The sequence below is a fragment of the Vitis vinifera genome, chromosome 4, assembly GCF_030704535.1.
Source record: "Vitis vinifera cultivar Pinot Noir 40024 chromosome 4, ASM3070453v1".
Lineage (NCBI taxonomy): Eukaryota > Viridiplantae > Streptophyta > Magnoliopsida > Vitales > Vitaceae > Vitis > Vitis vinifera.
This window is the reverse complement of record NC_081808.1, coordinates 834,765-848,456: the sequence shown is the minus strand read 5'-3', so window position 1 is coordinate 848,456 and position 13,692 is coordinate 834,765. Positions and strand designations below refer to the sequence as shown.

At 33.1% G+C, this 13,692-nt stretch overlaps 1 protein-coding gene across 3 annotated transcripts; it reads right to left on the bottom strand.

Moving 5' to 3' along the window:
• Window positions 1-1,376: 1,376 nt before the first annotated feature.
• Window positions 1,377-6,954, bottom strand: CBL06 (calcineurin B-like protein 06). Of its 3 annotated transcripts, none has more exons than XM_010650033.3 (9): window positions 6,823-6,954; window positions 6,537-6,714; window positions 6,099-6,181; window positions 5,090-5,149; window positions 3,688-3,796; window positions 3,533-3,585; window positions 2,531-2,611; window positions 2,336-2,448; window positions 1,377-1,874 (listed from the first exon to the last, which is right to left on the bottom strand). In XM_010650033.3, the coding sequence occupies exons 1-9, from the start codon at window positions 6,865-6,867 to the stop codon at window positions 1,856-1,858; spliced, it is 741 nt and encodes a 246-aa protein (XP_010648335.1). In that variant the 5' UTR covers window positions 6,868-6,954; the 3' UTR covers window positions 1,377-1,855. The 3 variants fall into 3 exon arrangements, with proteins under 3 accessions (XP_010648335.1, XP_003631807.1, XP_059592121.1); XM_003631759.4 differs by having other exon boundaries at window positions 1,377-1,834; XM_059736138.1 differs by having other exon boundaries at window positions 1,377-1,834; window positions 3,688-3,772.
• Window positions 6,955-13,692: the final 6,738 nt, after the last annotated feature.

Below are 13,692 nucleotides of genomic sequence, written 5' to 3'. Positions count from 1 at the left end.
CTTAAAATGGTATTTGGTAGGTATATCAAACCGGGTTGGATAAGATGGGTGTTAGAATAAATTATTGATGGGGTATCAAATAATTAATTATTTTAGATCAAACAGATAAGCTAAAGCCCAATCTTAATCTTCTTTTTGATATGACTGATTCAAGATGCATGGTTTATTTGAGAAAATTAATAAGATAGGACATTAGGACTCCTTTTCTCTTCTCATCCACTGTGTTTGTCCCTCCAAAAATGGAAATATGATCTTATCATATGAAGAATGGTCCACAACTCATAAACCCTAATTTAAAAAAAAAAAAAAAGGCATGTGCTATCATAAAAGGTACCTCCACATACCCCACTAATTTGCATTTTTTGCTTTTTCCTTATCTTGAAAAACAAACCACGAACTATTTTCGAAATAAGTTTTAAAATATTTTTTAAATTACAAAATAATTGTCAAAGAAGTCATAAGTAATATTTTCTATAATATTTTTAAAAAATAGTTCTGAAGAATAACTCTAATTTTTTTAAAAAAAAGAAATTTATTTATGATAAATAATTTTCTCGATTTATTGTTTATAAAGTATTGTATATTTATCGACATCACACAAGTTTTTAAAATATTTTTTATTCTTTTGGTTGTTACTTGGAACACCTTATAAAAAACAATTAAAAATACCTCTAATTTATTTTAAAAAATTATCTTGTTTTCAATTAAAAGTTAGAACAAACTATTTTTGGAGTTAGAAATATTTTTTATTCTAAAAAATGTAAAATCATTTCCGATAATAGTTTTGAAAAGTAGTTTTATGGAACAAAAATTTGTTTAGAATCTGATATGTCTTTAATACATTTTTTATGTTTTTTAAAATATGTTTTAAAAATAATTTTTCAATATAGCATTGTATATTTAATAATTTTTTATATTTGTATAATTATTTTTTACAATTCTAATTGCTTAAACATATTTTCCTGTTTATTGTGTTTCAGATAACAAATAACTGTTTTTGAAAATAGTTACTAAATATGGGTTAATCTTCAAAGTTATGTTAGACCACAAAAAATGGCAAGAAAAGAAAAAAAAAATGGTTTTTTGATGTTTGGTTGTACTACAAAAAATAGTAAAAAAAAAATCAAATATAAATAAAATTAATTAGGAATTTATACATTTTCAAATTATTTAATTTTAATATCCAAAACCTGAAATTTTGAAGTAACATATAAAAATCATTTATTTACTTAAAATTTATTTTTTATTTTCTTTCACTTTTTATTTCCTTTCACTTTTTTTTAACCTTATTTTCCCTCAAATTTCCCAAAAACCAAACATAACCTAAATATAATCCTAATCCTAATTTGACAGATGATTCATGATTTAGACAATGCTCAACACAATCAACCAACATTTGATTACCAGGAAAAATAACATTTACAATGGTAACCAAAGACATCAATACATACATACATTACAAAAACCTGTTCTGTTTGTTACTCTACAACCCTGGGCTTGAGTTATGCTGTAGGAGATGAATGGTGAAGCTGGTAATGAGAAGGAATCTGACTGACCTGCCTGTTCTGGCCTTGCTTTCATAGATCAAAGGCACGGCACCATCACCATCTCCAGCAGTGATGCAACAATGTTTTGACATGGACCAAAACCTTCTGGGCAGAAAGATTGAGTAGAATTGACAACACAGAGCAGCTCTGTACAGAATTGAAGCTCTGGATCACCCCCTTCAAGCATCTACAAAAGTGACTGCATTCCTTGCCCAAAAAAAGCTTTGGATTCTCATTCTTCAACCTCAGTATTGAAAACAAAGCTTGGAAATACTGTGGTGATGTCCCTGAAGTGAGATGGAATTACATTAAGGCCATGTTTGATTCCTGGAAAATTTGAAAGAAAATAGAGAGGAAAAGTAGAAGGAAAGAAAAAGTAAAATAAAATAAAATATAGATTTAAAGTCAATAAATTATTTTTATTTACTACTTCAAAACCAATTTCACCTATTTTAACTCCTCGATATAAAGATTAAATAGTTTCAAAATGCATAAATTTCTAATTAGTTTTAATTATATGTGATTTTCTTTGGCATTTTTGATGGTATGACCAAACATTAGAAAATCCTTAACATTTTATTTCCTTCCTTAATACTTTCTAGAAACCAAACATAACCCAAAAAGAAGTCAATGGGATTCTAAATATCCTTTTAAGATGTTTTTTGCAAGATGCTTAACAGTGGATTTTAGTTGTTTAAGAAGAAGATAATGGACCTCAAACATTGAAAGAAGTATTATATAGAAGAGGAAAAAGAGGATATTAGGGGACATATAAACTGGTTGCTTACTTCAAATAAGGAAGAGTCATGTTCTTCAAGAGGTTCGGGTGTCGAAGTACAAAAGCTTTCCATTCTTCTTTGTTGATTTTACCATCATTGTCAGCATCAGCATCAGCAAATGTCTAAATAGAATGAAGATCACATAAGCATATTAAGCAATATAAGAGAGATTATGAGTTAAGTAAATTATAATTTAAACAACACCTTGTCAATGATAGCCTCAAGAAGATCATCTGATAGATTCATATCAGATTCCAACAAAATGGCAATAACCATTTGCTTAACCTGAAATCAACAGAAATTTTAGATTATGATGAATATTCTGTGATGATTTAGTTGAAGAAATAGTATGGTATTAAAATGTTCGAACCAAGAAAATACTAATGACCAAGTGCTTGACTGCCTAAATAAAACCACAGCAACCCACGTAGATATGTTGTATATCCAAAGGGAATAAATCCAACTTATAATTTACATATTCATGAAAATGAGAAAATTTCAAAGGTAAAAAGTATCAGCAACTAAAAGCTAGAGTATACGATAAAGCATCTTGCATAACTTAAGTTCAGAGGCCTACAATATCCGGACAAGTTCGAGCAGCCACCAGATAAAACTATTGTATTGATGGTGTTAAAGATCTACTTGTTGGGGTGTAACAATATCGCTCTTAAGCCTAGGAATGGGTTCACCCAAATGATAGCTCTTAGAACAAGCACATGAAATGTGATGTCGCATGTCATTAAAGGTTTGAACTACCCTCACTGGATACCAATTGGTTTTCAACTAATATGATCCAAGTTTGAACCAAGAATTGATATCAGAGCCAAGGGTCATGACTTCGAGCCATAGGAGAGTCATGTTGGGGGAGGGATTGTTTGGGTGAAACAATGTACTGCTCTTAATGTGTCACCCACGTGAGGTGTGATGTCTCAATTGATTTTCAAATGAGATGGTCAACCCAACCCCCATTTTGGAAGAGTCTATATGTAATTTTTATCAAACAGATGTATTTGTAACAAAACCAACATCCTAACTCTCAATGAAAACAAATAGTGCAAAAGCTAAAAGCCAACACAAGTAGAGGCCTCAATTAGCAAAAAGCCCCAAAAATGGAATATTATTAGAACAATTTACCAATAATTTTCAGAATGTATACTCTTACTAGTTTTTGGCAACAACCGATACGAAAAAAAAATGTCTACTCACTTCCTCGCGCTCGATAAATCCAGTTTGTCTCAAATCATACAACCTAAATGCAACTGCAAGAAAAAAAGGAAACCCAGATTTGTTATAAGCACGTGATATATTTTCATTATCTGTACCCAAAAAAAAAAAAGAAAAATTGTCATTTGAACTCTTACAATCTATTTTGTCTTCTGTAGGAGCATAGGGATGGAAGACATTGAGTGCATGGACAAATTCGTCAAATTCAATCACACCATTTTTCTTTTCATCAAAAAGATAAAAAACCTAGATAAGAAAGGCAAATCATTGAATACATAATATTAATTAAAAACCAAAGAAAAGTTGCTTGCAAAATAGTCTTATGAATCAGAAAAAATATAAAAATAAAAACTCTCAATAATTTAAACTATAAAAGAGAAGAATGATTTTCTGTACTTATTAGCCAATTGATTGAATTTAACTTCAGCAATTTTCTGTACTTACTAGCCAATTGATTGAATTTAACTTCAGCAACTAGCAAGAAAAATAAAGTAATAAAAATATGATTGTAGCCATAGGAACACGGATCCATCGAATTTCATAAATGTGTCCAGATTTTAGATTAGATGAACAGCCCAAGCACACAAATTACTGACACAGAATTTTTGTTCACACCTAGTTTGTTCTTGGTCAGTGCAGTCAGTTGGGTGAAAGCAATTCCTATTCCTATTTCCTAAATGGCAGTAGTTATCAAGCAGAGGGCTCATCTAGTTCTAAAGGAAGACTTAAACATGGTTAAAAAAACAAAGTCCTACAAATTGATATGCCAAAAAATAAAAAGGAAAGGATCCCATACTGAAACTTATTCTGGTGCCACCTTACCCATCATTATGTATGTGATTAAGCACATAGTAAACATTTAACCTGTCACAACTAGTCATTCTAGAATAGTAACTACAAGTATGACATGAACTCATGATATTTTTCCATCCATAGGCAAAGAGGCTTGCTTATGGTAAAAAACTTTTGATCAAATATTACCAACAAATTGACTCTTTGGATTAGTATTAAAGAGGGTTTTCCATTCTAGGGTAAAGAAACTACTGCATCCTTTGGCCTTCCCAGCTATACAAAAGAAACACCGAAGTTGTAAATAGTTTACATGGAACTCCAACTAGATGATGAGAAAAAAAACACATGATTCTAAATCATTTTTCAATAATGAATAGAATTTTTTTTTCCATAGTGATCTAATTTTTTCTTCCAAGTGAGATTTTCCATGAAACTACATTTCTCCAAACTCTGATCCAAGTGTGGTTGTGCCAGACAAAAAATAAAAAATAAAAAACTGTCACAATCCATTTACCCTGTTTAGAAAAAAAAAAAAATCTCTCCATATGGATACTTGAATGGTGCAAACTGAAGCTCTTCCTACAAGAAGATAAAATTGGAAGTATTTCTACTTAATCTTCCAAGTGGTTTTTGATATGAAACTTCATTTCTCCAAACTCTAATCCAAGTGTTGTTGTGCTAAACAAATTCAAAGAAATGTCCAGAAACCTTGCAATAGAATATGAAAAGTTGTCAAAGTTCCTTTACCCTGTCTAGGAAAAGATTCTCACTATGCGGAGACTTGAACAATGCCAATTGAAGCTCTTCCTACAACATGAAAAATATCAACAAAAAGATAAGCACACACCCTTGAATATAATAAAGAGAATATCAATCTAGCAGGCCAGACAATTGAGAATTGCAATATGAGTTAGAAGTCTGTAACTGGCTAACTGAGAGCAAGTGTCATTAATAGCTTTTCAGTCTTGCCTAGCTTGTCTATGGATAAACTTCTAAATAAGAAATTGCAAAACCACTGGCCTCAGAACCACTTAACTATTCACGGATTGATCATCAAGATTCTGCAGAATACTTTTATGATATTTTTGGTTCCTTGAAAGTACTAAAGAAAAAAAAAATATTAGAGAAAATGATTTTCTCATATTTGATTTTACTATGAAAATATGAAAGAAAATCAAATATAATTAAAATTAGTTAAAAACTTATACATTTTTAAATTATTTAATCTTTATACAAAAGAGTTAAAATAAGTTAAATAAATTTGAAGTAGTATACTTTAAATCTACTTTATATTTTCCTGAACTTATTTTTTCCTTTTGTTTTTCATCTCTATTTTCTTTCCCTTACATCTTCTCTCAAATTTTCCAAGAACCAAGCATAGCCTTAATTTTTGCTAGAAACTCCATTCGAAATGGAACATCCTTTTATTTCCAATTATAGATTTTTCTTTTTCTCATATAATGACTTGGTACCCATGGCAGAATGCTCCAACTCTCCACCAAATAAACCCAATTCAATGAAACAAGACATCAGAATCCAACCAAGATATATATGCCCGAACTTCAAAAAAAATGTTGACAAAATCAAATTATTGAAACACAATGACCACCTTCCAAGACCCATACAGAACTCAATTGGCTCTTTTGATGGTTTCCATATGTTCTTCACTGATCAATAATCATTATCCCAACTAATCAATAACAAATTCAAACCTAGAGAAATTACCCAAATCAAATCATAACCCTTTTGAATTTACCTTGTGAATCAAGCCATCGTCAATAATTGAGCTACTTAACTTCTTAAACAACTCATACAGTGCCTCCACTTCATTGACAGTAACTGCACCATTACCAACAACACCTTAATTTAATCCAAAACTGAAGCAATAAGACATAAAATCAAAAATCAAAGATCCATTAATCCACTGAACCAACTCAATTTCCTTTTTCTTGCCACATTTTTCCCACCAAACAAACAACATTTCCCATCAATTTTTCAAATCCCAACTCAAATCCAAAACAACAACGAAATAAATAAATAAATAAATAAATAAAATCAACGAATAACGAAATATTGCGTTGCTAATTCACCACCCTAAAGGCTTTCTCCCTTTTTCCCCATTCTCCCATAACCAAACAACATTTCCCCCTCATTTTTTTTGTAACCCAAAAGAAATAAAAATAGAGAACATTACATTGCGATTCACGGGCGAGTTGCGAGAGCTCTCTGAACCCGTATCTCAGTTTCTTGTGATGCTTGTTTTTGTGGAAGTCGCAGCAACCGGCCACAGCGAATACCAGAGCTTCAATTATGCCTATAAACGGTATAAAAGCAGCACATAACTTCTCTCCTATTGTGAGAGAGCTCGATCTCTGTCAAAAAAACAACAGATCCCAACTATAGATTCACCAAAAATTTAAACCAAACTCTCTGGAAAGGAAGAATTCAAGAAACTGATGATAATGGGTTTGTTTGTATACCAAATAATTGTATGTAGAGTTCGCCGTTCCCTGCCAAGAACTCATCCCAGCTCCTTTCTCTCTCCAGAATTTCCTCTCTTGGATTATCGGAGAGAGATGAAACGGTTGTCCCGATGGCGTCTTTAAGGGAGATTTAATGATGCCGTGTTTTATTCATGTAACGTGTCTGTTACTGTGACAAATAGGAAAGCGACACGTGTACGGGATGGATTTCAGTCATGTCCTTTTCCGTCATTGTGATACAACTTAGCTACACGTTATTCAAATCATTTTTTTTCCCACTATATACTTCCATAAGTCATTTGTCATTTCCCTTTCATCATTGCGAGAGTTGCGTACGTGAAAAAAATTTAACCCTGTACATGTGATCGGGTAAAAGCATTGTAAAGTCTAAAGTCTCGAGCAACCATTAGACTTTAAAAAAATAATATTTTCTCTTAATCATATGCACATCTTAAAGTCATAACGATGTATCCATTAAAAAATAAATAATATTTATATATAAAAAAAAAATGAATCGTCTTTTATGTTATCCGAACCAATCTCCAATCTCGATATAAGATTATTTAATAGTTCATGATTCAATTAGACACGACAAGAACATTGTAGAGATGAATGTGTCAAAAAAGTTATTATAGCACCATAATTTAGATTTCTCGTAGAAAATAAAAAAATAACGTCAATTTAAAAAGGTAACAAAGATAACAATATCTTATTTAAATAAGATGATTAAAAAGTGTAATACGATATCATATAATAACTTTTGAAAAAAATCACCAATAAAATGGTTATTTATGAATCGGTTGTCCGAATTTTTAAGAATAATTTGTAATAAAATGTTTAAGTTTTAGCCATCTACCATGTCATTTAAAATGTGAGGGCAGGGAAGTTCCATGTCCCATATGGTCACCAAGATATACCTCGGACAAGATATAAAATATTAATTTCATCCTATGATTATCGGGAATATTAATGAATTATGACTAAAAAGAAAGGGTTATTATTTTTTAAATAAAGTGAGGATCACTAGTGTAAATATTATTAGGAAACAATTCAATTATTGATTTTAAATAAGGCGACTAGGTATGGCTGTGGGTCTTTTTTAATTTTTTTAACTTCCAAGCTGTCCAATTTGGCCATGAGTCCACGACTTACACTGTGACACAGAATATTACATCACCCACAACTATGGCTTGCACATGATGATTACATCAGCATTTGATTTATTTTTATGAATATCGTTTCGTTTGATTAATATTTAAAAAATAATAATTTTTAATTATTTTTATAAATAAAATTTTACTTAAAAACTTAAATATAAAAAATAATTTTATAGATTTATTACCTTTGAAGGTTTTCCGTATCTTTAATTATTATACGAAATATTTTATAAAAATATTTAAACACATTTAATAATAATAATAATAATAATAATTATTATTATTATTATTATTATTATTGGGGTTTTAGATTACGTATTTGTTCGATACAAGTAATCAATAATTTTTTAAATTAATCATTGCGCTGTTTACTATCAATCTCATAATAATACCCCATCAATTTTGTGTCCATAACATTCCAGACAGATAGTTTTAGATAATGACAAGAAAAAAAAGGTTCTTATAAATGTTCTTTTTTTTTTTTTTTTGTTTAATTGCTTTGAATTTATGATATTGATGAAATCATTGTACCTAAATCAATCATTCAAAACTCAAATAATTTTTATTTTCTAGTTAGAAAAATGTTTGGAAGCATTAATGTGGAAGACATCATGGCCCCATTCGTTACATGACATGGCCAAATAATAAACTTGAGGTGTCAAAATATGTAATTGATTTTATTTATAATTCCCATTTAGCCCCTAGGAACCAAATTATTCTTCAACTATATTGTATTTTCCTTTTGTCCACGTTGATAAAATCATGAAATTTACATCCTAATTACTAAGTAGGATTTCTGGTTTTTGGAAAAGGCAAGCTTGAGTATTGAAAAAAAATTATTTTCTCAATGTAATTTAGAAATAATATAATTATGAATAAAAAAGATTTAGAAGTATTATTTCCTATTCCCTTATTCCATTTTGTTATATCCCATTATGATTATGGTTTTGTTTGTTTGTAGGCAGGTATAATAATTTTTATTTTTTTTTTTGGTTTAAAAGCATAATGATTCAAGTAAAGAAAATTTTCACCTTGAGTAATGAATTGCAAATGATAAAACTTAGGTTCAAGTATCGTTATCATCATTATCATTATTAGTTGTCATGTGGCATATGAAACTTTTTTCATTATAATTATTTTTGAAAAAGATGACAAAAGGGTCAAAATCTTCAATTGCGTTTACAATTTTTCTTATTAAAAAAATAGGTACATAGTTAAATTTAAATAATTAACTTTAAAATTCTAAAAAACTACTTGAAGTGATTTTTAGATTGGGTATTAATAAATATTTCTTCCAAAAATAGCATTTTTTTTTTGTTATATATCCCATTATAGAAAATAATTCAAAAATACTTTTTGATTTATATATAGACATTAGTTGATTCTTTAAAAAAAAAAAAAATTGTTTTTATTAAAAATAGTATCAAAGTTGAATCATAATTGGCATTGTTTGAGATAGAATATTTGTTTTTCTCACTTCGAAAACATTATAAATGTAATTGGATGAATGGAATAAATCAAATATCATGACGTTAAGAATCCCACATCGGATGAAATAATCAAATTGACAAATTGATTATATGATGGTATTATTGAAATGATGTTTGATTACTACCCTTTAGAGGTTCATTGTGCCCTAACATTTCTTACGTCAGTACTCATAAGAAGTCAAAAGCTAATCCAAATAATTGAAGAGGGGTTCATTCCAATAATGCTACTTTGAAAGCAACAATGGATGAAGTTGTGTGAGTCAAGTTTTACTATGAAAGAGTTATTGAAATTGTGATACGAGGGCATGTTTGGAATGTAGGGATAGAAAATGGAAATGTATAATCGATTTTATATTTTATTTATTTATGTTTTTGGATTGTATTTTAAAACGAGAATATAAATAAAAAATTTATTATTATAAAAATTAAATTTTAATTTTACTTTTATTATAATTTTGATTCATTTATATTATACGGTGTTTTGATATATTTTTTCATTTTTATTTTATTTTAATTCCTATTTTGGCATACTAAGCTTGAGCAAAATGAAAGCCTTTGCCAAAGGAATGATAAGATAGTTTTATATTTAAAGTACCTTAAATATATTTCAAGAGAGTATGGGTTTTTTTGTTTTTTTTTTTAATTCTCTGAGAATCTTCAACATGTTTTTTAGGTGAGAAGTCTATACCTCATATCTCATATACCTTTTCAATACCAAATATAATACTTACAATATATTCGTTCATATAAAAAATAAGTCATTGAATCATAGTTGATATTGCGAGATAGAACTATTGTTTTTCTCACTGTTCTTCGCTTAAAGTGATAAAGAACACTAATGTCACAAAACTAGTAAAGTGATGGTTTGTGAGAGTAGGTTAAGCTTTTCTCGAATGACCTATCATTTGACTTGATGGTTATCGAATAATTTGGTAATGAATATGCTTCCTTTTATTACTTATTTTTCAAAGTTTAGATAAGAACATATGCAGAGTTATAAAAGATTTTTTTTTTAAATTAAGATAATAAAATATTATTAATATTTAATTGCTTATGATTGTGGAATTATTAATAATTCTTTTCCATTAAGTCTTTTATTTTGGGTATTTCCTTGATTATTTCCATTCTATATATCTCTTTCATTATTTTTATTTTGTGCATCCTATTGATTATTTTCTTTAATTTTTTGGTAAATGTTTTTAAAATAATTTTTTGTTATCTAAAATAAAAATTATTTTCTAATATAAAAGCGGAGTTTGATAGAAACTAGTTTTTTTAGAATTTGTTCTGGAAATATTTTTGAGACTAAATTCAATATGTTTTGATTTCTTTTTTGTTAAGTTTACTAAACAATGATTGAAAAAAAAATGAATTATTTACAAATTATTTTAAAAAACATTATAAATGTAAGTGGTGTTGAACAAAAAATTGATTTGAATGGATTAAATCGATAATCATTGTAGGGACCTCTCCCCCTGATGCCACGTGGCACGCATTTCCTATCCGGATTAGCTCCATCCGGATCTCCCCCAAAGGAGACACGTGGCGCGCTTCTCCTATCCAGACTTCCTCAGGGGGAAGTACACGACACTCGCAAACATCACATCCGGACGATCGTCATATCACATCCGGACGACCGACATATCCTATCCGGATATGTTTGTCCGGATCGTTGACTAAAGTAAGCAAGTCTTACTACGTCATTCCAACAGCCTGTCACGGTCCACGTTTCGCCACCTGCAGAGTGAAATGATAGGAATGATGGCAAGTCACTTCCTACGATCTCTGACAGCTGCGACACCTCCCATAATCTCTATCAGCCACCCTACGAGTGATGATGGCCCTGTCACCACCTAGAGACATCATGACAAGCCAAAATATCTCCCTATCATTAAAGAGGGAGACAGAGCTTCTGATACGATATATATGGACCTTCACACAAAGAGGAAGGTAAGCTTGCAATACCTAGTAAAAGGTCAACTGATTTATCTCTCTGAACCATGGTTGACAAAACCATCGGAGGGTGTCCGGACGCCTTTTGCAGGAACAACTGAACTAGGAATCTATATTGGTTGAGATCGTGCGTCCATCCATTTGGCAACTACATGGATCACCAGGGACGCGAGGTCTCAACATTGGCGCCATCTGTGGGAAAATCGCTGATTCAATCACCGGAAAAGATGGTCACACCTTCCCAAAGCCGTTCATCTGGTAGGGGAGAGGAAGATAATTATGAATGGCGCCAAGCCATCGAAAGAAGACAGTTGGCAAGCGAACGACAACTGCAAGCTCTCCTCCAGAAGACCGAAAGGTTAAGAGAAGAAAACTCGGTGCTACGCATCCAGGCTTCATCGACGGGGCCTCCCCGTCGTCAGCGTTCAAGAGGCCAGGTAGCAAACTCAAGGCCAGAACCAGAGTCAATATACCCTGGGACAGCAGGAGCCGTTCCAGAAACAAGCAACGTTAGGTCACATGAGCCACACACTCCCATGCACCGAGCTCCCCATGAGGAAGGCTCAGACTCCACTCATTTTTCAGCAAAAAGACAACGCGATAAAAGACCCCAGTTGTCAAACTCAATGCGCGCGAGACTAGGCCCATAAGAGCCTAAGAGGCCAAGGCCGCCAGTAGCCACAACCTGGGGAGCGCACCCTGACCCCATGGTCACCCCTATGGTGCAGAACGTTCAACCGCACCTAGCAGTACGACAAGCTGGGAAAAATTTCCCAAATGAGCTGCCCATTAGCTCCATCAGCAAAAGGTTGGACGACATGCTCTTCACGCTTTTCTGCTCTCATATCATTCATTACGAGCCCCTAAGGGAATTCCTAGTGCCCAAATTCTCCACAAACAATGGGTTCAGCGACCTCTTCGATCATATCATGCATTATCGACAGCTCATGACTCTCGATATAGGCAACGACGCGCTGCTATGCAAAGTATTTTCCGCCAGCCTACAAGGGCAGACCCTCTCATGGTTTCATCGCCTACCTCCCAACTCTGTTGGTAATTTCAGAGACCTATCAAAGGCCTTCATGGGACAATATTTGTGCTCCGCTCGACATAGGCAAAACATCAGCACTTTGCAAAACATAAAAATGCAGGATAACGAATCCTTAAGGGAGTTCGTGAAGCGATTTGGTCAGGCCATACTACAGGTAGAGGCTTACAGCATGGATGTTGTCCTGCAGATCTTCAAGCGAAGCATCTGTCCGGACACCCCATTTTTTGAATCGCTCGCTAAAAAGCCTCCTGCGACGATGGACGACTAGTTCCGGCGTGCGAACAAATACTCAATGCTCGAAGATGACATGCGAGCAGCCACCCAGCAAGTCTTGGTTGCGGGACAGACATCCAGAAGTGGCGCGGGAAGTAATGCCAAATTTCCGGATCGGCCAAGGCCGTCCTATCGAAGGCAGGAAGGGCCAAGTCACCCGGAAAGGCCACCCCTCACACCCTTTTCCATATCCTATGAGAAGCTTCTCCCTATGATCCAAGACATGGCCGACTTCAGGTGGCCTAGACCCCTCGGAACAGACCTATTCAGAAGAGATCATAGTAAAAAATGTGTCTTCCATAAGGAGCATGGTCACACAACGGAGACATGCAGATGCCTCCATTATTTGGTCGAAAGGCTCATAAAGGCGGAACATTTAAAGCAATACCTCTGCTCAGATGCTGGAGGTAGAGACGCTTTCCGAAATCACAACTCTGGAGCCCCCAGGGCCCCAACCGCCCCCAAAGCCGTTATAAACTATATTAACGGAGACCCATCTAACGAAGAGTACGACTCCAAACGAAAGAGACAAAAGTTGTTACGGGCAGCATCGGTGCGCGAGCGTGTCAACTCCATCCGACCTGGGATGATTGGGGGGGCCCTTGCCCCATAGATGAGACAATCATTTTCCCACCAGTAGACCCCACCCGGATATTGCACCCGCACCACGACGCCCCCATCATGTCCTTAAAGATAAGAGACTTCGACGTCAGACGCATCCTGATTGACCCGGGCAGCTCGGCCGATCTTGTATAAGCATCGGTCGTTAGCCACATAGGGCACAGTCTCACAGACCTAGAAAATTTAGGGCTAATCTTGTCCGGATTCAATGAGTCATCAACTACTTCCTTGGGAGATATTGTACTGCCGGTCCAAGCTGGTCCAGTCACTCTCAACGTACAATTTTCGGTGGTACAAGATTTATCACCCTTCAATGTCATCT